Source organism: Nothobranchius furzeri, chromosome 5 (genome assembly GCF_043380555.1).
Source record: "Nothobranchius furzeri strain GRZ-AD chromosome 5, NfurGRZ-RIMD1, whole genome shotgun sequence".
Lineage (NCBI taxonomy): Eukaryota > Metazoa > Chordata > Actinopteri > Cyprinodontiformes > Nothobranchiidae > Nothobranchius > Nothobranchius furzeri.
The window spans coordinates 50797709-50825469 of record NC_091745.1 but is presented as its reverse complement, the minus strand read 5'-3'; the positions used below and the strand labels follow the sequence as shown (position 1 = coordinate 50825469).

Sequence of the window (27761 nt, the reverse complement as noted above, 5' to 3'; positions counted from 1 at the left end):
ACTTTAGTCGTCATTGGCAGTGAACGGTTGGATCTCAAATGACGACTTTAGTCGTCACTGGCAGTGATTTAGTTAAATAATTTGGTTGGGATTGGATCTAAAATGCAAGTTGAAAGTTTAGATGAAGCTAATATTTTTGATAACTCTGAAACTCAACTGGATCAAAACAGTTCAAACACAGATGAGGTTCTACAGTTACCTCTGATGCTGCCTCACTTACTGAGGAAGAAGAAATCGCATTAGGGAGGATACTAATGATTTTGTTTCTAATATAATTTATTTTACTTGTGAAAAATCCCATAAAGATGTTACTGCTGAGGGCTAAGGGAATAGATGGTTCAGAGGTATGATTCTGTGCAAGTTTGGCAACTGTACTGAAAAGAAATTTTAGATTATTCTTATTCTCCTCAATTAGCGATGAAAAATGCAATCATTATCCATACTGCAAAAACGAGCAATAAGGATAGTATATAATGTGGGATATAGGGAACAAACAACAAAACTGTTTTTAGAATTACAAGTGTTAAAATGTATTGATCTGATAAAGTTTAAAACTGCAGTAATCGTGTTTAAGGCAAGCAATTAATTACTTCCATGTAATATACAGAAAATGTTTAATGATAAAGACGATGGGTACAATTTAAGAGGGGTATTAAACTTCAAAAAACAGAGTTCGGACAACAAAGAGGAGTATGTGTACAACACTATGTGGGGTTGTATTATAGAACAATTTAAGTGAAGATTTGAAAAAATGCGTAAAGGTAAATCAATTTAAGAAGAGCTACTAAAAACATCTATTGGATAATTATGATGATGAGCTGGATTAAATAGAATGATACAAGAATTTTATTGTTGAGTATGTTAAATCTATTTGTTCTCTGTATTATTGTTATTTTTATATAGATATGCTTCTTAATTTTTTTATTTTGTTTTTTAGATAAGTTGTATAAGAATAAGTCTCTCTCTCTCTCTCTCTCATATCACAGTTGAGAGCTTGAGATACTTTTCCCAATGTCCCAGGAGCACATCGTCCAGTAATTATTTCTTGTCAAAAGAAACAATCTATTATGTTCAGCTAAATTCATGATGCATCCCAATCTCATGCATCCTCTAGTCAGGATTACACTTCCCGATATATGAGCCTCACTGCTCTCCGTAGATGTTTCTCAATAACTATGTGGGGGAGGTGTTTTGCGTAAACAAAGCTCCAGTCAGCGGCAGCCATGGTTTAAACGCTCGCTAAACACACAAATGTCTCCAAATAATACAAACCACAAAGCCAAATGCAAAGTTTAGAGCTGAACATTGACCCAGAGGTTCCCTGTTTGAGCAGACATGTGAGAATACATGTAATTACTGCTTAGAGACGGAGCAAGCTAGTGACTAATGCTAGCAGCTAGCTGCTACAATCAAGTATGGTGTGTTTCTTCAAAAATTCATAATTGTTTATGTCCGCATCTTAATGCATCAATTATTAGATTATTTTCCTCAGCTCTACCGAGCACCCCCGCTCAAGCACAGTCTTGCGGTTGGGGTGGGGCAGGGTAGATTAGTGTGTGTATGTGTGTGTGGGGGCCGTGTTAAAAGAGTGTGTTCGACAAATGGGCTGGAACTGCCCCCTGGCTTAGCCGATGATAAAACAGCAAAGGGACTGATGAGTCACAGCAGAGTGAACAAAACATTGCCACTTACTTTTAACTCATTCACTGCCAGCCGTTTCCTGATCGCTAACAGCCTTCGCTGCCAGCGTTTCTCACCGTTTTTACTGTTTTTTAAGAGTCACAGAACGTTGCGCGCTAGCATGATGTCGATGCCAAAACAACCTAAACAAAGAGGAGACTCGCCTCTTACATCAGGAAGAAGCCGTGTGTTTCGAGCGTTATCTGTTCTTTCATAATCCGTTGTCAAATTGTGATCGGCAGACGCTTTTCCGGTTCGCGCCTCACTTTTTTTACAGGAACGGCCCAAAACGATCTCCAAACACATGGATGGTCTGCTTCCTGATCATGTGATCTGTGACATATGCGGATGAAGATCGGCTTCAGGGCTGAGATGTTTGTTCTCTCAGCGCGGGGGCTCGTTCCAATGCTCAAACAGTAAAAAAAAAATGCAAATGACGACTTTAGTCGTCATTGGCAGTGAACGGTTGGATCTAAAATGGCGACTTTAGTTGTCAATGGCAGTGAATGAGTTAATGAGGTGTGTGTGTGTCTTTCTGTCTGTCTGTTAAATTTCCCTCTGGGATTAATAAAGTTTCTTTGAATTGAATTGTATTGTATATGTCTGCATCTCTGTCTGTCAAATAGAATGAATTCTCCAGTCTGTGTGCAGTAGGGTAAGCCACTCTTAGGAAGGTCTGGGCCTCCTTCTCTTGGGGCCAGTCTCTACGTTTCAAGGTCACTTAATGTTATTTAACCCTCCCACCCCTCCACGTGGCAGGGGTGAGGTGGTGCTCACTCGTCACCCCTTCCACGTGGACCTCAAGGGAAAAACCGTCAACCCAGCTCAATGGTAACCTTTCCTGGAGGGGTCACCCGGTAAGACAGTGGGAGGGTTTAACATTAGACCATGTTAAAATGTCACTGCAGATGTAATGGAGCAATGCAGACTGTGGCCTTTCCGAGTTTCAATTTATTCTTTTTTTTTTCTCTCTCAACAGCTTGCGGGACATCTTCCACCACGGACTATTGGATATCCCTGGACACTAGCCTTTGGCACATCAAAGCATGGCATGAGCATTAAGACTCTGTATAGAGCCATGCAGGGCCAGGACACCCCCATCCTCCTTGTTATTAAGGACAGCGACGGCCAGGTTTTAGAAAACCGAAATGCTGATCAGCCTCCAGCATCAGCTTTCCTTATTGCCCTCTCTGTTTGTGTCTACAGGTGTTTGGTGCTCTGGCTTCTGAGCCCTTTAAAGTCAGTGATGGCTTCTATGGCACGGGAGAAACCTTCCTCTTCACGTTCAATCCTGAGTTTGAGGTAAAGCACTGTTCATATTTCTCCACAACACTGTTTTTCAAGAATAAATGACAACAAGATTATTTGAGTTTATGATACATGGATCTAGCCTTGCAACATGTAAATATATAGTCTGATTATGACCCATTGTTGTGGGGTAGAACCTGTGGTTGTCTCCTCACGCATTTAGACAGCACTAGGACCAATCAGAGCTACGAACGGTGTGACGTATTCACCGCTAAGGAAATCAGTTAACTGTGCAGTCCATCATAGAAGTCCTTCACAGTCCCCGCGCAGTCTCGGATGATCTGAGGTCCAGCTGAGAAAAGCTCACAGAGTGCTGCAGCTCTCCAGTTTGCTGTCACAGCTGATTTTGTTCAAAAAGCAAAACTTGGAGTCACGCGGGTAGAGCTTCCAAGATGGCCGCAAGCTAGGGAGCTCTGTTCCCCGCACATGCTACTAACAGGATTTTAGCTGAAACACGCAACTATACTGGTGGAATATTGTTCCTTGGGAGTACTGAGTCTGAGTATGTTTGATATTTAGTCTGAAAAGATTACAAAGCTATGTCGACGTTGTCGAAATATTTTAAAAGCTCGTCACGAGCGTGTACCCGGAAGGCCAGGTCCACGAAGACGACAGCGATACGGGAGAAAACCCAGCATCCACGACTGCGACAGTCAGCCTGGAAAGACTTTTTGCAGAAATATCGAAAATGAGTGAAATGCTCCAGAATGTCGCGACAGATATCGTGTCTATTAAACAGGCTACTGCCGAGCTGACTACGACGGTGACAGCAATGCAGGAGAGTTATTTTTTGTTCTCCACAGGTGTTCAAATGGACAGGCGACAACATGTTTTTCATTAAAGGAGATATGGACTCCTTAGCTTTTGGTGGAGGAAGGTGAGTAAAAATACACACATTATGGGATCACGTGAACAAACTATAGTTCAAGAGGACCTAATTCCCTAATTTGTGTCTAATCTAAATTCTGTTTCCTCTCTTCCAGCGGTGAGTTTGGCCTTTGGCTGGATGGAGACCTTTATCATGGTCGAAGCCACTCATGTAAAACATTTGGAAACCCCATGCTTTCAAAAAAGGAGGATTTCTATGTGCAAGATATAGAAGTATGGGCTTTTGAATAACAAGGCTTGTCAGTACAGGGCAAAGACCATGGAAACTTCTCAAACCTAACTGCACATCACATGGCCTTCCATCTGGAAGTCAGCTATTGGATACATGTTGTGTCTTACTAGTGCAGTTATTACAGATCTTTGTTTTCTCATTGTGAAAAAGGATCTTTCTGTGTATCTTGTTCCAGCCTTGTGCAGTGTCTTTGCAGTGTGTGTGTTTGGGGGGTCACTCGAGTGAGAGACGGGGCCCACTGGGGCTCAGAGCTCTTCTCTGAAGATGGCTGAGGTTTGGGACTACTCTCCCTACAGGTCCTGATAGTACATCAGAACTTTAAAGAAATTAACCCTTTGATGCATAATGGTCACTACAGTGGACAGGTACTCAAAATAGTTTTTTTTTTTTGCTATTAAGCACAGCTGTTGAAGACATTATTGCATTTGAGCCTCTCCATTTGGACTTCAGTAAGTCAAGCCAACATATTTCATGTTCAGAATGCACACTGTCCACAGAGGTGGACATGTAATAATTTTTTTGTAAATTAAATGTTACAAAAGATATTTGTTGAAATTTGTTTCATTCACACCTAAAGATGAATGATAAAAATTGTTTAACCCTCCCACTGTCCTAATGGGTGTGACCCCGCGAGGAAAGTTGACCATTGATCAGGATTGATGGTTTATCCCTTGTGAGGTCCATGTGGCAGGGGTGAGGTGGTGTTCACTCCTCACCCCTGCCACATGGACCCAAGGGATAACCCTGCTCAATGGTCAACTTTCCTCACGGGGTCACGCCCATTAGGACAGTGGGAGGGTTAAAAAAATCATGGTTGAAGATTTCATAATTCATGCATCAAAGGGCTAAAGGAACCCCCCTCCCCCTTTCAATCAGTAGAGTGTTACCTGCTGTTCTGTCAGCCATGACACATTCCATTATTCCTGATCATGGAGTGTCACAATAACACTGCTGATCTGTGGAGAACATACAAACACATCCGCAGCAGGACACGATGGCAGCTCCTGGGAGAAAAGGGAGTAATCTGTGTGTAGTGTATAACGAAGAAGGGGTTCATCTTTACAGTCTTGATCTGGGTTGTCCTCTAAGGCGTACCTTTAGTATTGTGTGTTGTAGTCCTGTTGTTCACCATCATAGTACACCATCTGAAAACACCTCACTATAACCAGACCACCCATTGTTGTATCGTTCTGTTCAGTGAGTTTATCTGTGAATCCAGCTAACAGCAGCTCCTCCCATTTGGACACTGGCTGTACTCTTCATAGACAGTAATGTGTTGCAATAGATTTGTGGAATATGCAAATAACTTGTTCTGTGACCTCAAATAATCCGCAGGTTGTGGCTTTTTGGCTGTCGCCTGTCACTCTTTCAAGGGGGAGAACTTGTAAAGCTTTTACGTAATGATATACAATTGCTTCTCTGGGTATTATTTGAAAAGCCTGAGATGTGATTAACTGTTTCACATGCATATATGACAATTATATATCAGTATATGATTATATATGGTTTATATAATCATATATATGTTGCTGTTGAATGTGACAGTGATATATTTGTGCTGAGTTTTCAGCTGTTACAATATAATGTATATTACCCTGTAAATTTATGTTAAAACAGGTCCGTTGAAAAAATGTGTGTGTGTGTGTGTGTGTGTGTGTGTGTGTGTGTGTGTGTGTGTGTGTGTGTGTGTGTGTGTGTGTGTGTGTGCGTGTGTGTGTGTGTGTGTGTGTACATATATATATATATATATATATATATATATATACACACACACATACATACTTGCATATATACACATACATACACCCCACTACGTTTGTCAGAAAACTTTTCAGAATCAACATTTCTATGAGATACCATTCTACAAAATACTCCCACAAATATGGGCCATTGGTTACAAACAAGATTTGTTAATTTGCACACACAAAATGTTTATTTTCCTAACAAATCCATTCAATCCATGCTTTGTGAAGACTCTCCTGTTGAGAGGTTAATTTCTGTGGATGGCCTGGATGCCTCTCAGAACATTTACAATGTATTAGGTAATGTGTGTGTGTGCGAGTGCGTGGTGTGTGTGAGTGAGCTTCATTTGTATAGCACCTTTCACAGGCATAAGCCACGAGAGGTGAGGTGTCTTGGGGCTTGTACTGTGAGACGTGGAACACCTGATGGATTCGGATGGTAGCTAGCAGGCGCAGACGACATGATGGGGTTGAAGACGTGTTTGAAGGAGTAGGGACCAAGGAAGCGGGATGCCAATTTCCTGGAACTGGCCAGAAGGCGGAGGTGAGTGGTAGAAAGCCAGTCCTTGTCAGGGGTGGTAGATTGGCCCAGGATGGTGACGTTGGGGGTATTGCTGAGCGTACTGGGCATTAGTCCTAGTGATGGCAGCCCATGCCTTAATCCAGGCATTGCATCAATGTCGTAGCAGGACTCGCTCATCGTTCTGTAGAGCTAGATCTATATGGCTTTGTCCAGGGTTGAGAGGGCCTCGCATCCCACCATTTCCTCCCACACCATACCAACTTTATTTATAAAGCATATTTAAAGAGCAAGTCAACCCCTACCAGAGTCAAACTCCACTCTCACTTCATGTTTGAAAAATGCAACAAATGCTGTTGTCTGGCAGACCAGGAAGGCGGAGCTGCTAACAAATACACACACACACAGGCTCACGACAGCATTGTGACATCATAATGTTCCAGTTTACATCATAGCATACCTCTTAGCCAATAGCGGTGGCAGATTTAAATTAAAATACAGTGCAGAGTTTTTACCTGACAACGGCACAACACTGCCAGTTTTAGGCAGAATATTTAAATTTTAACTAAGATGCACTGAAGTACCAAATTATTGACTACATGTGTCTGCAGCACGATACGATACTCGTTTATTTAGTTTATCAGCAAAAAAATGTTTATTTGGGGTGACTTGTTCTTTAAAAATGGCATGGCAGACGACCAAAGTGCTGCACATCTATGGTGCCAGTCTCTCCATGAAAACCAATCTTAGAGTGGCGTCTCCATTTCACTTTAGCTGCCAGGGTTCTGAACTTGGACGTGTACTGGCAGAATGAGCGCTCCCGCTGTTGGAGCTTCAGTAGTTGGGTCTTTGCACCAACCTCACTACTGTGGGGAACGAAGGTCTTCCTGATTTCTGAGACAAGGGCCAGATAGTCATTACAGGCTGGTGATTTGGTGAAGTACAAGGCAGCGGCCCACGCCTGGGTGCGAGAGAAGTGAGGTGAATAGAGCCATGTGGGATCTGGAGGTAGAGTATTTGGAGGCTTGGTACTCGAATAGCATCTCCAGTGTGGCTAGTAGCCCATCCGGATATCCGTGAGCCCCATCCCAGCATTCAGGTATGAAACAAAAGCATGATTGAGGAGCTCCAAATCCTTTCTTGACACCATGGTTTTAAATTTAGAGATATTCCTGAGTTGCAAAAAGCAGTTTACCGTTAGCCGCTTACAGTGCTGCACAAATGACTTTTCACTGTCGAAGCTGACCCCTAAGTTTCTAAGGCTGGGCTTCACAGAACTGTCCTAAATCACCCAGGAACTGTTTAATCCCCAGGATAGAATCAACAGGGACAACAACCAGAGTTTCTGTATTGTTAGCATTTAGCTGCAGCTTTTAAGTAAGCCAATTCTGTAACTCCACTAAACAATGGAGCGATGAATTTAATTTGCTCAGCTCAGACTGCTAAAAGAACAATATAATGCCATTTGCAAATAGGTGGAAAGAAATGTCACTGAACCTTTTTAATGATCTTACCCAAAGGGGTCAAATACAGCAAGAATAGAACTGGACCCAGGACAGAGCCCCGGGGCACTCCACGCAACAAATCTGCCGCTTCTGACCTCATTTGGTTTGCTGTAACACTGAAACTACTTTCTGATAAATAAAAGAACCACTGAAAAACTGTCCCTGACAGTCCTATTTGATCCTTCAGTCTCATCGGAGAAACTGATGATCAACTGTATTGAAGGCTGAAGAGAGATCCAAGAGAGCCAGAACAATGCATTTTCCGCAATCGGCAACCATCATAATGTCACTGGACACTTTCAGTAAAGCTGTTTCCGTAGAATTGTATTTATGGAAAACTGACTGAAATGGCTCAAGGATGCTACTATGGTTCAAGAAAGTAGACAGTTGTTCATAGACCACCTTCTCAAGAATCTTAGAAAGAAACGTAAGCTTGGAAATAGACCTATAGTAGCAGAGGTCAGTTGGGTCTAAGCCTGTAATGGCTCAGTAAAGGCATTTTTAAAAGCATTTGGAAACACACCAGTCGTTAGGGAGAGGTCGATCATTTTGGTAACATGGACCTATTACCTCAAACACTTTTCCAAAGAGCCTATATATGTACAATATACAATATATATGTACTATATACAATGCTAGCTTAGCACTAAGTTAGCGGTCTTGTCTGTCGGTTTGAAATATTTTAACACTTTGGTAACATTTTGGCATTTCTTTCTGGGTGTTATACTTACTTCCCCAGCCTTTGTTGCTTATGCTGACTATATCTTTTTGAGCGGCAGAACAAGCGTGCTTCCCGTTTCCGTCATGGAACCAGAAAGTCACACCAAGAGGAGACCGTATAACCTAGAAGTGTTACATTAAAACGAAACATCAAAAATTGTTGTTTAATTATTCAAATATTAGTTTCAGTCTTAGCTCTACCCTCTTTTATTCCAAACAATACTTAAAGAAAATAACCTGAAAAGGGTTTATAATTGTGTGGATTTATTTTATTTTTTTTTTTTTTGGACAATATTTAAATGATTTTATGTTCAAAATCAATTGACAAATTGACAAGATCATTTAGGTAATTATTTATAAATCACTAATGCATTTATAAATGATTATATCTTGCATATAATCAATGGTGATTGTGACTTTAGAAAGTCTATAAACCATTTACCAAATGGGGGAATGAGTGTTTGTAAATGTTTAGTTATTGTTTAAAAATGTGTAAACGTAATCACAGCCTCTAAAAATGAATTTTAAATATTACCTAATAACTTGTAAATGATTTATTAATGATTTACTAAACACTTTATATTTATTTATTAACTTTTTTATTTGTAAATGTTAGTATAGCTTTATAAATAATTTTTCTATCAATACACTTATAAATGTTTAATAACAAAGCATTTTCATAAAGTGTTACCAAATTTTATAGTCTAAAGTGTGGCTTTCCCCCTAAGACTATGGGGTGTACTCACTTTTGCAACATGGCTTGAATGAATTTGTTAGGAAAATGACTTTTTTGCGTGTCAATGGCCCACATTTGTGGGAGTATTTTGTATTACGGTATCTCATAGAAAAGGTTTATTCCAAAAGAAATCTAAAGGTTTTCTGACAAATGTAGTGGGGTGTACTTATTAATGCTGAGCACTGTGTGTGTGTGTGGATTGGTAGGTTGCTTCTAGCACTTTAATCTGGTGTAGAGGCATCAAAGCCAGATGCTTCATTCTCATTTTAGTAGCTGTACAAATAATTTTTATTTTTAGGGTTTTTTTGGTTCATACCTGTTAATAAAACATTAGCTGCTACCTATATCAACAAGAACTTGTTCTTGTGTTGTAAAAGGAGGTCCACTGAGTGGAAGGAGGAGGTAAAATTTTGCAGCAGGCATTGAGTTTCCCTCCGTTCTTGGTGAGGCTGAACAGATTACAGGTGAAGGGATGTTTGTGTACAGGACAAGACCTTCCTCATTGTCTTTTTGTCAACTGTATTCAGGTCTTCCACAACAGAATTTATGTCCATGTGGAAAAATCACAGAGTAGGTATGGATAATTATTCTGGTAACTTCACCAGAGCAGTGTTAAAGTGCTGTACAAATACCAATAAAACTAAAGTAATTGTTGGAACGTCTGATTTCTCTGTGATGTTTTTATTTTGAATTTTTTCTAGTGCAACCCTGATAAATGAGACTGTAAAGGGGTTTTCCTACAGCAAGAGCTTGCCTCTCCATATGTGGGTGTAAAGTAATCAGCTAATAAATGTATTAAGTGCTATTTAATTCTAAAAGTACACCCTGTGCCTCCTCATGGCTCACTACCATCCAGCCCTTCGTTATGCAGGCACGGCCAAAGATGCAAAAGTCGTGTTTCAAGTGATTTCATCCATCCATTTTCATCTGCTTATCTGGGGTCAGGTCACTGGGGCAACAGCCTAAGCAGAGAGGCCCAGAGTTCCCTTTCCCCAGCCTCTTGGGTCAGCTTTTCCTGAGGGATCCCAAGGCATTCCCTGGCCAGCCAAGAAACATAATTACTCCAGCATGTCCTGGGCCTTCCTTTGGGTGTCCTGGTGCCCAGGAAATCTCACCAGGGTGGCATCCAGGACGCATCCTAACCAGGTGCCTAAGCCACTTCAACACTCCTGTCAATGTGAAGGAGTATCTTCACCCCACCCCCGTCCTGTCTGGCTGTGAGAAATTATGTCTGAATGCCTTACAGATTTACTCTTAGGTGGAGCATAAAAGTGACTGCTTTAATGCCATGCCTGATACTTAAAACTTTTTTTGGGGGGGGATAATCAATCTGCTTCAAGACCTGCAGAAAGAGAAAAACAAACAAAAAAGGGGATGCACAACATCAACATTGCTCAAAAACAGTTTTACTGAAAAATCACACGATAGTAAATCACAGTGCATTTAGTGCCAACCACAGCCTTAAGACATGTATTGAAAATGCCCAAGTTCATACTTATGTGAGCACCTGTGTGTGTACACACGCTTGTATATGTAAGGTTTCTCTATAGGACCATCCAATAGAGTGTGAAGGGCCACAGATCTGCCCCCAAAGATGTGTAGAAGATGGAGGGAGCTCCAAGCCCCAGAGTTCCAGGAGCTGCCCCAGAGGAAAAGCCCTAGCCCCCCTTGTAGAGATGCAGAGGATTGCCCCGGGAAGCCACAACCAGCAGCCGGCAGAGTCCCGGAAGATATCAGCGGTAAGCCCACAGGCCCACCCACAGCCTCCCACCCCCCAAGCCGGCCGAGCCGCAAACACCCAGGCAGACCAAGGCACCACACTCCACACCAAATGTGTCAGGGGGAGGGCAGGCGAAGATGTGTAGCAGTACAAGAAATCACAGGAGAGGGGAGGAGTCCAAGACCCCACCTGATATATATGTGACAGATAGTGTAATTATGCCGGCTCTTTAAAAGCCCCAATTGTGTCCAGCTGCGCAAGAGTGTTTACCTGGCGTCCTGACAGACAGGTGGGGCAGCGTGTCGGAGCTGTACACTGGGTGCATGGAGGATTATTTTTTTTACTGGTAAGGGATTCTTTCAGTTTTCATATAACTTTGGAAAGGCTGGGGCTTTATGCTGTGTATGTGTATGTGCGTGCGTGTGTGTGTGTGTGCGTGTGTGTGAAAATGTGCTGTAGGATCAGTGGTGTGGAAGTGTCGATTACCCATTCTTTGCGAGCCCTTCCCATGAGACATAACAGGTAAGCATGTGCTGATGAACTGAAAAGGAAGGAAATCAGCTGTTTAATCATTATTTCCTTTTAACAGAAAGCACTGGCACTGCTGTTTTTGTTCAGTTGATTATTTTATTATACTTATTTTTCCTTATTTTATGACAGTCCTGACGTTTTCACTGTGAGTAACTTTTAGAAAGGGCATCTGTGACGGCTAGAAGGTGGGCTGCAGAGGGCTGCATACGGGAGGGGGCACATCCGTATTACCAGCTGGTGTAAATTAGGGATGCACCGATCAGGTTTTTTGCTACCGATACCGATATCAAAGAATGCTGATCACCGATAGGATCACCGATACCGATCACGTGGATTGGCCAGAAATTTTCTACAACATTATAATGAGTGCTACAAACTACATAATCTGGGAATAAAGGAAATGTAACCTAATCTAAAATGGTCTGTATTAGGGTTGTCACGGTGTGAAAATTTAACCTCACGGTTATTGTGACCAAAATTACCACGGTTTTTGGTATTATCGTGGTATTTTTTTTAAACGTGCTACATTTTCACACAATTAAATAAACCCTGTATGTCAGGAAATATTGTCCTCAGTTTGTGTCTAAATTTTGCCTAAAATGTGTTATTTTGTAATTATGTTGTTTATTTGTTTACGTTTTTCCCCTTTAGTCTCTAAAATACCAATATTTGCCCATAACTTCTTATTTTGTCTGTTCGATGTGTAATCATTTTTAAAATATTAGATCAGATGATACTCAGTACTCAAGTAGCCTTCTAATCAGATACTTTTTTACCCTTACTTGAGTAATAAACCCTATATCAGGAAAATATTGTCCTCGGTTTGTGTCCTTCCAGTGAGCTTTGCAGATGCCTCACGAAGGTTCGGTTGTTTGGGCGGTTCAGTTCTATGAGAATTAGACCATATAATCGAAACACAGGCAGCCATCTTGGCTCACCGCCGTCTTGTGTGGGTCCCAAGCCACGCAACGTCTGTCGCCGCCCCGTGGCACCTTTGTACATTACAATTCTTGTGACAAAAATTCACTTTTGATTTTAATAATGTCTGAGGAAGAACAACTGCGTTTTTCCTCTGTGGGTAGACAAGTTATTGACGCTGTAACAGCATGTGTAGGTTCTACCAGCATGACTGCTCATAGTTTTGATGACAACCTACAGAATTGTTCAGTTACTGATCTGACGAGTATGTTGCTAATACACTTGGAAAATTTGCCCAAAGAAGGTGAGAAAGTGAAGCCAGCTGCCCGCACAGAGAACCTGGTGGGATTTGCTGTTCTACTAGCTCATCTCTGGGACAAAGAGATTGCTGCTCATGTGGAAACACAAGGTGTAATACATACAATTTCTGACCAACAGCAAAAAGGAGGAGCCTGTGGTTCCGACTTTGACGAGGAACAGCACAGCAAGGAGCTGATGGATGCTCGGAAAGCGCTGAACAAAGCCCTGACTGAAAATGTTAATTTGTTGCATAACAAGACCCAGATGGAGAGTCAAGTTGCTACCTTGGAGAATGGGAAATGTGCTTTAAAGGTTGATGTAATTAATTCTGAAGCTCAGGTACATAACCGAGAAATGGAAATTGAGGATTTAAAATTGCAGATTTCTGCACTCAAAGGAGAAAGGGGGACCCCTTTACTCCACCGGTCTCAACCTGCTACAGCCCCATCTCAACCTGCTCCAACTCCATCACCTCCTCCACCTTCTCCATTTGCTCCACCTCCAACTCATTTTGCTCCACCTCCAGCTCATCAATATCCACCACAAGCTTATCAATTTCCACCTCCAGCTAATCCATATGTGCCTGCAGCCCAGCCACAATTTCCAGCTGCACAACAATACCCTCCTGCTGCACCTGCTGGTGCTGCTGCGATGGTTGTACCAGCTTTCCAGCCAGCCCAACTGAACTCAACTTGTCTATGGCTGACATCTACAGGATGTCCTGTAGTGTCAAGAAGTTCAACCCTCGACCAGGTAATTCATACCCGGTTGACACATACCTGAGTGACCTCCGGCATCACTTTCAGCGATGACCGGGAATGACCTTGGAGGACAAGATCTTTTTAATAAGGTTAACCTCTGATGTTGTGGGTTCGTTCATCAATCGCAAGCGTAATGCAATCGCAAATGATTACGACAGGCTGGAAGCTGCAATTCGGAAAGAGTACACTTACGATGCTAAGGAGGCTGGTGTACAGTTAGCTTTGTCAGTCAACCAGGGTCGTGCTGAAGACCCACAAGCCTTCTATCTATGCCTCTTCGACGCATACTTTGGTACGGAATGTAAGGACGGGATGGAAGAGGAAAAAGGTTTCAAGGAGATTTTCCTTGAGAATCTACATGCTCAGTATAGCCATACATGGGTACGGTAGACATTAAAACCACACCCATGGATGAGCTCAGGAGAATGACGAGTTGTGCATTCAGGCGGTTTAAAGACTCAAATAAGAGTTTGCACGCTCCTTCGGCTCTGGCGGTGGGGGCAGACCCTTCCACGCTGCGACTCGTAGGGACTGCATCAGGGACTCGTAAAAATGATAACTGCAACAATGGGTCTAAACAACAGGCCCAGAATTCTAATAGCAACTCCAAGCCAAAAGGCTTTCCAAATAACAAGCCTCAGAATTCAAACAGACCTCGGACGGAGGGGACCCTAAGTCACCACGACTCGGTCGCGATAAACATTGTGTTTCTTGTAAAGAAAAGGGGGGTTCATCATACTCCTCCAGGAGAGATTCGCCTCGCTCAGGTGAGAGCCGCGCTCCTTCTGGCTGAAACTCACCGCGTAGTGCTCGCAAGGACTACAGTCCTGCCCCAAGGCGGAGAACTGATTCTGGGAGCCGATCTCCTGGAAAAATTCACGCTCTGGGTGCCGCACTTCTTGACCAGTTGAAAGATTCAACAGAACGTGAGTCGGTTCTGTGCATCTCTGCGGTAGCACATCCTCAACCTGCTTGTGGCTCAGTTGTGGAAGCAGGTCCTGCAGAGGTGGAGCCTGACACAACGATGCATACACTGACACCTGAGACCTCGGCGAGGTCTGGTGTGGTCGCTTCCATCAGCGCTAGTCCTCTAGCACCCACATAACCTGCCACCAGACCTGGCCAGCCTAACTCACCGAACAGACTTCCACGATGGGTTCTCTGCAGTATCATCCGTAAAGGTCCTACTGATAAACCTTACATTCTGGTGACCCTGGAGGGGGCGCTGGACTGTGAGGGTGTCTTGGACTCCGGTTAAGATTTCACCATCATGTCCAGCTCTCTCTGGGAGCAGGTCTGCATGGCTATAGCTGCACAGGGTCACGTCATAGGACTCCGCGCCTTGAGACAGCTGGGCACGTCTGAACAACGGACTATGCTGGTACTCAACACTCATGGCGACATTTTGCATAAAACAACTTCCGCTGTGAATGAGTTACATTCCTTTGTGAATGTTGACTATGCTCATACACAGATGCTGACCACTTGCCTGTCCAACTATGGTCGGGACGTGAGCACTTCGATCGATACCCTCCTCATGGGGAGGATCCCTCCGTTCCTCATGTCCCTGGCCATGGTCCGGTCTGCGATTTCTCGTGTGAACTCGAGGGACCCGATGGCCCTTCAGACTCACTTGGCTTTCTCATTGGCCAGTGCTATCCCGTTAAGTGTCAATCCAGATGCTAGAGAGCTAGCCTTCATCATCACCTTACCTATTGTGTCTCCAGATGACATCTGTAGATTTAGAGATGTGGTAAATGTAGGTAACTGGGTTGACGACACTCATGTCAGGTTACATACGCCTCCGGTTGTCGCGTACCATGAGGACATGCCGCACGTCCGGTTAATCCCGGACCTGCGCTTGTGTTCTCTCACGCGTGGCCTACACTTCTTGTGTCCAGGTACACCTTTTCTGCGTTGCGGTGCCACTGGTGTGTGTGGCATTGATGAGTTGTCAGGTGATTCAAAATGTCCTATGACTGTAACCCCACGTTCGCATGTTGTTCAAACTACTGCTGCTGTTGTTGGTGACCGTTGGTTAGTTAATACCCCTGCTCGTGAAGCTGATGTTTTCTATGAGCGTCATGGTGTGTCCACACATGTTGTGTTTCCTTCTCAAACTCTCTGGGTAACAGTTCCACATAGTACTACGGTCCATGTAGGTGAGGTCTCTCTATATTACTTGGATCCTGGTGAGAATAAGTCTGTTGTGGAGTTAAGCGCTCGCCCCGTAATCGGAAGGTTGCATGGTCGAGCCCCGCTCAATCTGTCGCTGTCATTGTGTCCTTGGGCAAGACACTTAACCCACGTTGCCTGCTGGTGGTGGTCGGAGGGACTGGTGTTCGTGAAGCACCGGCCGCCCAGGTGCCTCCGCCTGTGCCGGCCGGTCCTGTTCCTCCGCTTGCACCTCCTGCGTCTTCAGTTAGAACTTCGAAAGTGGAGTGATTTCTATTGCCCAGACTCATCGGTTCCATAGTGCTCTATTTCGAGTTACACAAGTTTGTCTATGTTGGTGTGTAAGCATGGTTGTCTTTCCCGTTTATACATGACGTGCAGACTTGGGTGAGTTGAGATGGTCATGCTGTGGGTTCCTGAAGTCAGGTAATCAGTAAGTTAAAAGTTAAAGGGTTTATTCCACATCTTGCTGTTATCCAAATTTGTTTTTATTTTCACTAATCTTAATTCCTCATGGGTACATTCACATATAGGTTGATTACTAACTTCACTGATTTACATTTTTAGTGCTCTTTGACACTCATATATATCTATATTTTTATATTATTTTACTTACAGTTGATTAAGTTTTGAAACTTTATGATTAACTTTGTTAATTTACCATTATGGGCTACAACCATTTTTGCCCTCATTTTGATAAAAGTTTTGCTTAGTAAAGTGATACTATTTCGCCCATACATATAGTATAGGGTTTTGTTACTTTATTCTTTTTTGCACCACTTTTTCCAGTACACGTAGTGTATTGCATTCATTTCTTCACTTGAACTCTGTTCACATAATTTGCTTCACATAGTACATCCAGGTACACATACTGTAGTGCCAGGTTTCTTTTTCTTTATTGATTTACATCAGACACCTTCTTGTTGTGTCTACATTGAAGTGCCGTGTTGTGCTTTCTCTCCTCTGCTGAGTTTCGTCGACGATCCTCGATTCCTGGGTTGGCCTATGATTCGTCTTCGGATTCTACTGCCGCTTGGTGTTCCGGCTCGCTGGGATCTGACCCGTTGCTGCTGTGGCTTACTTCACTACAAGATTACTTAAAGAACATTTAAAACAGTAAAATACATTAAATCTCTAACAGCCACCTAAAACCATCTCACTGTAGCACCTACCTGCACCTCAGCAGGTCTGGCTCTCCCTGTCTCACCATCATTTTCCTGCGGAACTTCCTCTGATCTCTTATATGAAAAAAGTGACATGAATAAGGTTCAAAAATAAAATTTGATGAGAATGTCAAAAACAAGCAACAATCTCTCTTACAAACTCCATTTTTATGTGAGATTCTACTTTTTAATTTATTTTGTGTCAAATAGTTTTTGTCTGTTACTGTAAAATTCACCATTTTTTGTTGACTAGTGATGTTATTTAATGTTTAATGCTGCCTAGTGTAATGTTAATAAATAGTATGTTGGGTTATGTAAATTGCTTGAAGAGCTATATATATTATTAACACCACTTGTGACCAATAAGCTGTGATACTCTTATTTAAATATAGAACATCGCCTTGCCTGGTCTTTATTTGTTTTAGTCAGAAGATTCTAAGATTTTTTTATTCATTAAGGGATTGTACACACTTCGTTTTTATTCAAGAAGCAGTCAGGTTTATAAAAATAACAATTTATTCTACAAACAATTAAGACTTGACAAATTGTTTAAACTATTATTTAATGTGAGTGGATGCAAATTAAAGGATGGTGTCTGGAACATATGTGTGAATATAATGTAATGGAGTCAGAATCTCCGTTTCTCAGAGAGCTGAGTTCTGGACATAAAAGAATTTGGTTTGCGTTAAGCTATAAAGTTGTTATTATCAAAACCACATACAGACGCTATCTCGCATGTGTTCTACCTCACCCGTTCTGGAGACCCCGTTTGGATCCGAGATGTCAAGGAGCCGACGACCACAATGCACGTGGTTCGTAGAGAAACCTCGATGCGACCAAATCAGTCCTGAGATGTTTTCGGGTCACAACGATAGATGAAACCGAGCGTCTTAAAATGAACTCTAAAGGAGTTTTTGCATCAGCTTTGTACTGCAGGTACCATCTTTGTGTTCTCAGCTTCACAAGTGCGAAAAAGGTTTAAAAAGGTTTTGGCAGACATGTCAAAATCCTTGCTGGTTAAAGAGCGGGTCAAGTGTGCCTCAGAGTCCTTCTCCACCCACGTATCAATTTTAAAAACTGCAACATTAGTAGGCGTTGCCTGGCGGACCGAGAGGGCGGAGCCGCGGCAGTGACGAAGACGATGGGTAACGAGACGATGCTAGCTCCCTTCACTCTGAGCAGTTATTAGAAGTGGAGGAGGTTCCACGGCCCTAGAGAGCTAGTATTCAGCATGTTTTAGAGATTTATCTGCTTCAACACACCTGGTTTTAATCAGCAACAAATGGCTGAGCTGCTTAACAGCTAATCTAACCTGTTAAAGCAGGAAAACCACTGAAACGTGCTGATAGCAGCTCTCCAGGAGCCCCTTATTTGTTATATTAATTAAATAAATCTCAATTTATATATTTCCTGTTTTTGTTCATGTCCGTAAATATTTAAACATGCTTGAAATTAAAACGAGCTTTTAACAGTGAGGTGCTAGTTTAATTCATCACAATAGAGCTAGTTAAACATGCAACAATGTGATAATTCAATTAATGTAATTTATAAATATCCATTAAAATATCAAAACTGGAATCTAAATGAGATATTTGGCAGCACAAAAAACTTGTCAAAAAAATTCTATTATAATAATTGTAGGCAGACAGGAGACAGAGCTGATGGAGGTTCTCAGTCATCGAAGGATGGCTGAAGGCTTTCCAGGAACAGGAGATGTGGTGTTGTCTCTTCTCTCTCTATTCTGCCAGATGAGCTGATAGGTTACAGGTGTGTGAGGACATCCTCATGCTGTCATAACCAGATGACATGAGTTATCAGGTGATCAGCCAGGCTAATGATGAGATGCAGAAAGAAAACAAATCCAGGACAGTGTACAATAATAATAATATGTGGTGTTGCTCACCTTATGTGCTCTTATAGAGTATTAACGTGTGCCTGCCTCATGGTGTAGAGTCCATATTTTGCTGAGTGTCCTGCAATAATGCAGGTTATTAGTTAATTTACTTTTGATAGCAAATAACAAAATATTTAATGTAGAAGTTATTTACCAGGTGAATCAGCTCACACGTCACCACCAAGTGTCACAGGGGCAGAATCGGTAGCCTCCTTCATGATGTCATGATGTAATCACATACTTATTTTTAATATCTTAAAAATTCTGAAATGTTTTAATTTTTTTTACCTTGAACAGTTCACTGAGCTTGCACTGTCACTGAGGTGGAAGCTGGAATCAAGAGCAGACACCTCACATCTTGGTCTTTTCAGGGGTGTGGCCGCTGCTCTGAGACTTTCTGGAAGATGAATTTCCATCATGGTCCCCGTGGGTCACCAGACAAACTGTGGCTGTGAGCTATATTCTGGGTGGCTATGTAAAAACAAAGAAGCAGCACATTTATAAATGTTTAAAAGAGCATAAAATCACGTGTAACAATAATCTGTAAAACTAATTAAAACTAGAAGGTGATAATAAAATGTTTACATAGAAGATTATTAAAAATAATTCACCTTTGCTACGCTGGTAAGGCTTCACGTCTGCCTGGACAAGTGCATTCTTGAAGACTACTAAATCAGTCTGACAGCCAGTGTCTTGGGTAGATTTAGCCTGAAAAAAAATTGAAGCACATTGTTGTTGGTTTATAAAGTCAGATAATATACAAAAGAAACTGTCCTATTTAGGCACTTTATAACATTCCTTGTGTGTGATGTTATTATACGTAAAAGTCAGTCACATATGATGTGAAGAGAGCCTGAAATGTGACCTCCTGAACAGAATTCCTCACAGAATCGGGTCACGCTGTGCTGGATTTCACGCTGTAATGCTGTCTGTCAACTAGTGCTGCGTTAGAGTTACTGTTGCAGAATTACCGACTGACACAAAAACAACCCGAATTTTCTCCGAGCCTGACAGTAATAGTCATGTGGGCCATTTCGTCGGCCAGGGCTTCGAGATATGTTCCGATTCGCCGCTGATTCTAACCTTACATCCCGTTCCACATTTTGTGAACTTGACAAATCTGCCCGAAGGCAGTGCAGGCTGATATTAGCTAAATGAAGTGAATCACGTCTCTCAAACTTTGCATTTAGGTAGGGAATTGTCTTTAGAAGATGTTAACATTTTCATTTAGCTCACTCACCTCAGACTGGAGCCCGCCATGGTGGGGGAGCAGAGTCGGTGGGCTGCATCTAAATCGCGGAAGATCCATGGTGGGCACGGCCTCACTCTTAAAACGGAGACGTGCAGAATAACCCAGTTCAAACTCCATCATGTTGGCGAAGGAATCGCGGGTAAAATGCTGGTTGCAAACTACAGCACCAGGCAGGAGCTGACTGTTTTCCAGACACCAATTGCGCGCAATCACTGGCACCTAATTTCTAAGTCCAGCGGAAAGGAGTGCAACCCCACAGAGCCACCGCAACCACACTACTCCACACCTTCTCACCATACTAACACCATACTAGCACTAAACCCGAACTACTTTCCTAATAACACTAACAGCCAAACACTAACTAAATTACAATATCCAACAGCCAAGCTAACACTAAATAAGTATGTATAACACTAAAAGCTATGCTAAAGACTAGGATATGCTAATGCTATATGCTACTGCTGAACTACGGCTAACCTCCTACACTCGCTTGCAAATCCAACTCCCAACTCGCCACAAGGCGTGGCCGAGACTCTCGATGCTTTATAACTTTGACACAGAGCTGCTACGTAGTACTCTACTGGTTTACGTAGTATCTTACTCTTTAGCCATTAGCTAAAATTTATTCAAAATGACTCAAACTCTGTTTTAAGCTGAAGGTGGCGCTATACTGTGGTATTTAGGCAGAATTTTTAATTTTTAAAGAAAATGCACCAAAATGCTAAAATAATGAATACACACATTTTAAAACACTATTAAGACACTCATTTATACAGTTCATCAGCAAAAAAAAAGTTTATTTAGACGTTACTTGCTCTTTAAAGAGGTTTGCTCAGATGGCCGGTCTAAAGCTTTTCCTCTAGAACTGTTGAACTGTTCGAACTGAAGGAAAAACCAGAGTAAACTACTTTTAATAGATTGATGTTATATTGAATAGCCAACCAAAAGTTGACAAGTTTGAAGATATTACCAGGCATCTCAGAAACACACACTCTTTGATCTGGAGACAATGAATCTGGGCAAAAGGTTAACTGTGTCATGCGTTAACTTAACTTTACTCTGTCTTTGTGTGAGTGCAAATGTTATGACCTCATCCAGTAAACATGCTAAACATATCATTAAGCACAGATTAATGAAAGATGTCATTATAATTATTATAAGTAGCAAAAAAAAAGTTCATTCAATGATTATTTTTAATTATAAAATCTGCTTTCTTCTTTCATCTGGGAATAAAGGAGTTTATTTTATGAGTTATTCTGTAAAGGGGACCTTGGTAGGAGAGAATGTTATTGTTTATCTTATAATCTCTCAGAGCTGCAGTCCAGCTTGTGTGAGGAAGCAGGCTCTGATTAAAGGGACTACGTGCAGACTTCCAGTCTCCTGAGTGGAAATTATTGTAGGTTGTGTCATAGCCAGGGCTAAGTTGACCTGGCTGTGAATTTGACCCATGGGATCTCAAAATCATGCCATTTTGTGATGTTACACTAGCAATATGTTTACATTTGTCAGCCAGTCTAACATTTGACCAGAAATACAATTATCCTTATTACCAACTCACATTTCCTTTCTCTTTTTTTTTGCCCATGAGAAACTGGCTGAGCTGCTGCTGTCGTCTCATCTCTGACACCTGTGTCTGCGCCCCGGCTCCGACTACTGCTTCACTCAGCCAGCCTGATTCCCTGTGGATGTGTGGATTTTTGGGCTGATAATTACTATCTTCTGGTTGGAGTGGGAGAATTTCTCATATTCTGGAAAATTGGAAAGATGGGAGCGATTGAAGGGCACCCCGTACCCATGTAAAGTCTCTGTGTGCAAGCTGCTTAGACTTGGACGTTACTCGAGGTGAATCGTAAGCTAGAGGTTCTAGCTGCGATCCCAGTGTAAGTGCGCAAAATGGATGTGATCTTGGCAAAAGTCAATGCATGGTATGGGCAAGTTTAAACCCAAAAATTGGACTCACTGAGGGACTGGAATGATCAGTTAGACTGAAAGGCAGAGAGAAAATTATGTCTGCCAGACCTAAACAATTCTTCTCATCTGAATCTGGCGCTCTGGTAGCCTTGAGCTGCGAGAAGAAAAATCCCCCACAAAGGAATGCAGACAAATGATGTGAAAACCTGACCTACCCTCCCATCTTTGGATTGGTGGACTTAGGCCTGGCGAGGTCATAAACTGAAGGAGTCAATGTACTCTTCACTCTCCCTCAATCTCCCTCCAACCTGTGACTCAACAGTGAACAAGTGCCTCCAAAGATGGCTGCTCTCTCCGGAGAACAGGTTCCCACCGCGTGGGCCATTTAATGGCAGATAAAATCCTTAAGTAAAGATGGAATGAAAATAAATAGCAAAAATAAAATATCAATCAATTTATGGCACAACTACAGTGCACAACACCTGATTCTGATGAATTATAAACAAGAAAATGTTAATAGACATCTTCATTTAAAATTCACGAGGTAATTCACAAGTGTTGTGTTTTTTTATTCACGTGTCACTGTTTTGCTCACCTCAATTGAAATAATTCTGTGTAATTCAATCATTTTTAAGGGGTTTATGCCATCAGTTTGGCCAATATGTAACATTTAAACCATAATACTCTTTTTTTTTAACAAACTCTGAAGGTGATGTACTTAAAGATATAAGTGACTCAGTTCTTTTATTGTTTGTTCAGATTATTCATGTTTTATTTCTGTTCTTTAACTACTTAGTTTAAAGCATTTACTGATAATCATTTGCATTTTTATAGATAAATGCAGAGTTCCAAAGGTGCACTGCTGTTCCTCTACAGTCTACATTCATGTCTTAGCTGGATAAATGTACTCCAAAGCTCCTGGATTTGTTCAGTGCCAAGGGAGGAGCAGTTGGTCAGCGCATCAAGAACTTATTGATGGAACTGATACAGGTGAGTTAAAAAATCATGGTATTACATTAAGTAATCTGTATTCATGTTAGTTTGAAGTTTTAACTTTGGTTTCAAAGCCCTGAACAGTCCACCTGTCTGAGCATCTAACCCCATACATTGCTCTCAACTACTGAGGTCTGCAGATTAGTCGACTAATCACGTCATGCAAAAAAGTATAGCTTTTTCCACAAGGATGTTTAACATAGCCATCATTAGCTAGTAGTTTGAAGTATGATCAGTTATGTGCCATCTAATAATAAAGACAAGATGATAGCTTATCAAACAACTTTAAATAACTTTCTAACCTGTTAATACAAATGCTACACAGTAAAGGGAGGTAGGCACCAAAAACCAAAATAAATTGTATTTTTTTAAAAAGGCGCTCATAGAATAAACGTCGACTATTAAATTTGTAGTCGACTACTTTGTTTAATTTTATTTTGTTGTCATCGTGACGAATTGACTAATCGTGCCAGCAATAGATGTGATCTAAATTGTGTGGGGCAAGGACTTTCTTGTTTGCCAGCCACAATTTTTGGAATGTACACATATGTGCAGCGGACTTGATTGCTTGCTTGGTCTAAATCCATAACGAAGTTATATTTCAACCATTTTGCTTTAGGTCAGTGATCTCTACTTATTTATAACTTTTTGCTTATGTGTGGCTGTTTTTCGATGCTCTGCTTCTTTCTGTGGAAATTTGGTTATTATGATGCTTTTTTTTGTTTGTTTGTTTTTTTACTCGCTGTCATGTTTTTTGTCGTCTACATTTATGTTACTTTTTTGTCTTTCTGTGCAGTACTTTGGTAAGTTGTCATGATGTTTTTTAAACTGATGTATTGTATGGAAGCTTAGTTAATAATGCTAAATCAAAAGTTCCTTTCTTACTTCATAAGATCGCAGGTGCAAAAGAAAGCAATTTGATGTAAACAAAAATTAATAAAAATAATGCTAAGTCTAAATTATGTTAGACCTTTTCTATTGATATCAACCTTTTACTGGGAAATACCACTACACACATTTTGTTTGAATGTGTATATGTATCAAAAAATTGTGGGTAGTGTGTCAAAAATACTTTTTTTCTGTTGTCAGAATTTTAATTAATTTAATGACTTTTTCATTAACTTTAGGACACAAATGTCTCCACTGTGCAGAAGAGAGACGTAACTCTGAGATGCCTCATTGAGTACATGGGAGAGAGTGGACAGGAGCTCATCTCGGACTACTATGTAAGTAAATTATTAGGGCCAAGATTGAATCAATCTGTTGCACAAACTGGATTTGATGAGTAATAAAAATAGGCTACCCTAGTTTTGCATAGTTGTTTTAATAAACATCCACAAAGTATAAACTCCAGGATGATTGAGCACTGAAATTCAGCCTATGTAAGGGAAACACTGATGTGTGCAAAAGCATCTGTGTGTCTGCTCTGATTTGACAAATATCCAGTGAGTTATGGGGAATCACTGTTCACGTTAACAAGCTCACTTTAACGTTGATTGGTCAAATATACGAGCAAGTTAAGTTTACGTTTACAACAAAATAAACAAGTTTACAAATCGTTCAGTGAACTCTTTAGGCACAACAATGCCATGTTGTAATTGTAAACCTTTCCCTTCTCAGTCGTACATTTGCAGGATTTCTCCCAGCACTTTATAAGCCAGGCTTTGCTTGGCCACCTGACACGAACGGCACAACAAAACTACAGCCCTCCATCATCTTATACTGGTGAGAAACAGCTGCGGAACGTGTGCAGGGAACTCCAGCAACAAAGGAAGAACCCAGCACATTACAGTCCTAATAAATATACATATTAGAGAAACATTTAAACCAAAAAACTCATCTATGTTACTGACTGTTGATGTTGAATTACATTTCAAATTCCATAGCCATCATCCCACACTGGTGAAATTTATCTCCGCATTTGACCCATCCCGATGAAGGGGAGTGGTGAGCTGCAGCAGTGGCTGCGCTCGGTAACTATTTGGTAGTTTAACTCCCCAATCCAACCCATTAAAGCTGAGTGTCAAGCAGGGAGCTCGGTACCATTTTTAAAGTCTTTGGTATGACCTGACCAGAAATCAAACCTCTATCTCCAAGTTCCAGGGCAGACACTCTCCCACTAGGCCAGGGGTCGGCAACTCGCGGCTCTGGAGCCGCATGCGTCTCTTTCATCCATCTGATGCGGCTCTCTGCTTGTAAAATAATTAATGAATATTTAATTACAATGTATTTTATTTTACTGCATTCATTTTTTATCTGTAGCCAATTCTAAATGTAAAGATTGTCTATGTAAACCTGAACAGGTCATCTGCTTGTGCGTAATCAAATGTCTCTAGGCGCTTTCTGAGCTGAAGAGGATGTGAGGTTCTGGACTGTTCCTCAGACAGGCTCATGGATGCATCGTAGTGTTGGAGACAGGAACAAGCGCTATTAAGCCAAAGATTCATAATCAGGGAACATTTTCTAAGTGACGAGTCTCTCAGAGACCGGGTTTAGAAAACACTGAATCTTCCTGCATGGTTCTGGTTCTGCGATGCGCTCCAAGCCTCCGATCTACACATCTTCAGCTTGCTGTTCACCATACGCATGCGCTGACAGTGAGCTGCGCTGAGCTCAGTGTCCATCTCAAATGTTCTGATGGGAATCTTTTCCTGATTGATGTAGCTACCTCCACGATGTGCGTAACGATAAAAATGTCAGCGCATCTGTAGGCTTGAGATTTCTCTGTCAAAATAAACAATCAAATACGGGAAATATCCCGTCCGTGCGAACCCTGTCATTTAACTGTTTTGCCTTCTTGTGAAGATAGTTGCAAACAGAAACATTAAACCTGATAAACACCAGAGCCACGCACACTGCGCCGTTATCTCAGTCAGTGCAAATGAGGAAAATAACAGAACTGATTGGATCCTTGGGTGTGAAAGGTTCGGGGGGCCACAAAGAAAGGGCTCGCGGGCCAGATGTGGCCCGTGGGCCACCTATTGAGTACCGCTGATGTAGATGAACACATACAATTTAAAGCTTTTTTAAATTTATTTAATATTAGCTCTTCAAGTCATGCTGCATTTGCATTAAAAATGTCATAGAAATTAATGTTACTGAGACAAAAATAATTCTGGCTAAAAAGTCAGGAACTGATGATTTTGGTATTTGTGTTAATTTTTTTAATTGATGTTTTGCCATTGTCTTTGTTTGTCATTAAGGGAAGCCCAGAGACCAGTGTGCATGAGGACCTAAAACTGCGCAGCATGATGATCTACATTTGCCATGATCCAGATGCTGTAGGAATAATCGAGGGAGTGCCGGTGCTCACTAATCTTGGCAGTCTAGCCAAAGCATGCAGCATGCTTCTTGATCTGACATACGCCCTGAACCTCCAATATCCTACCAAACTTGTCAAAACGTTTGAAGTTTTTCAGAGACTTCTTGTGGGTCTTGATACACTCCGCCCAAAACCAAGCTCCAGGTACATGACTGAAAAACAAACTTCTGACCTAGGCAGCCAACTTGAGTGTGGCCCCTACACTTCTGAACAGCAGGTCTGTTGTGTTCGTTCAATATTAAAATGTGTTTGTCAATGACAAAAGGCAATTGTTCCAGATATTGCTCTGGGTTGTCATGTGACAGTTTTTTTAAGCTGAGACGGGTTCTGTTTAAAAGTAGTTTGGATAACACTTAGAAAATTACTTGTTAAATGACTTGTACTTTAAAGTGAAATGTCAAGTATATATTAACAACAAAACACTATAAATTTTGAGAGGTTCAGCTATACTTTATGCAAATGTGTTCATGTATTTTTCGATCAAAATGCTTCCAGATTTTCTGGTGGAAAATGCTTCATGTTGTCATTGACAGAATGAGTTTTGTGAGCATAGGTCTCACACTGTTCCTGTTTTTACTGTGATGTAAATGTTTTACAGTTATATGTGTATGGCTTGTAAAAATCTTTACAAAAGTTGTAAGATTTAAAATTTACAAATACTTGTTAGTATTTACTTCAATGCCACTGTTTCAATGATTTAGGAAAAATAAATGTTGAAAGTGGACTATTTACAGCTTCACAGTATTTATCATTATTTACTCTTTACATTTTAAAAACTGTTTCAGTATTGAAAAGTTGAATTAAATCTAAATAATTTCAATTTTTGGTTTATTTTTTAGAATAACATCAAAGAAAGGTTTCAGTTCATATAAAATAATGAAATTATTAATTTTTCCATAGTCCAAATAGTAAGTTTAACAAACTTTAAAAATTTGTTTGGGAAATGCTGCCTTAATTATTTTTTGAATAATTTAAAACTCACAGGTTTTAGTGTAGAAAAAAGGTGAAATTATTAAGTTGTACCTACTTAAAATAATAGTTAGTTGACCAAACTCAAAAAAATTGTTTGGAAAATGTTGACTTAATTTTTGGGAGTAATTTGAAAGACACAGGTTTTAGTGTAGAAAAAAGGTGAAATTATTAAGTTGTACCTACTCATATTGCTGGTTAGTTGACCAAACTTACAAAATTTGTTTGGAAAATGTTGACCTTATTTTTTTTTTTTGAGTAATTTTAAAGAAACAGTATTAACAGTGCACCTTTCAGCGAAATTCACTGTTTTGAATCCAAAATGGGTCGCCTCCTTGATTCATGCAGATCCGATGAGCTAATATTTGGGGAGGTCTACAATTTTGCCATCTTCAATATTATCCATTGGGGGAAATATTCAAGAAGATTTTAAGACACCCTTAACACCACCAACATGTGAAAAAAATAAATCAGTCGTACAAGCCGCATCTCGTTAAGAAGGTCTTCTGTCCTGTGTGGAC

At 41.1% G+C, this 27761-nt stretch overlaps 1 protein-coding gene across 5 annotated transcripts in view; it reads left to right on the top strand.

Annotated features, from left to right (window-relative positions):
• oxr1a (oxidation resistance 1a) overlaps positions 1 to 9993 on the top strand; it is a 184097-nt gene extending 174104 nt beyond the window's left edge. For all 5 annotated transcript variants that reach the window (XM_054740517.2, XM_054740518.2, XM_054740516.2 and 2 more), the window contains 4 exons: positions 2660 to 2812; positions 2887 to 2982; positions 3792 to 3865; positions 3972 to 9993. In XM_054740517.2, the coding sequence (XP_054596492.1) occupies positions 2660 to 2812; positions 2887 to 2982; positions 3792 to 3865; positions 3972 to 4107 (459 nt within the window). In that variant the 3' untranslated portion in view covers positions 4108 to 9993. The remainder of the gene's footprint in view (positions 1 to 2659; positions 2813 to 2886; positions 2983 to 3791; positions 3866 to 3971) is intronic.
• Positions 9994 to 27761: the final 17768 nt, after the last annotated feature.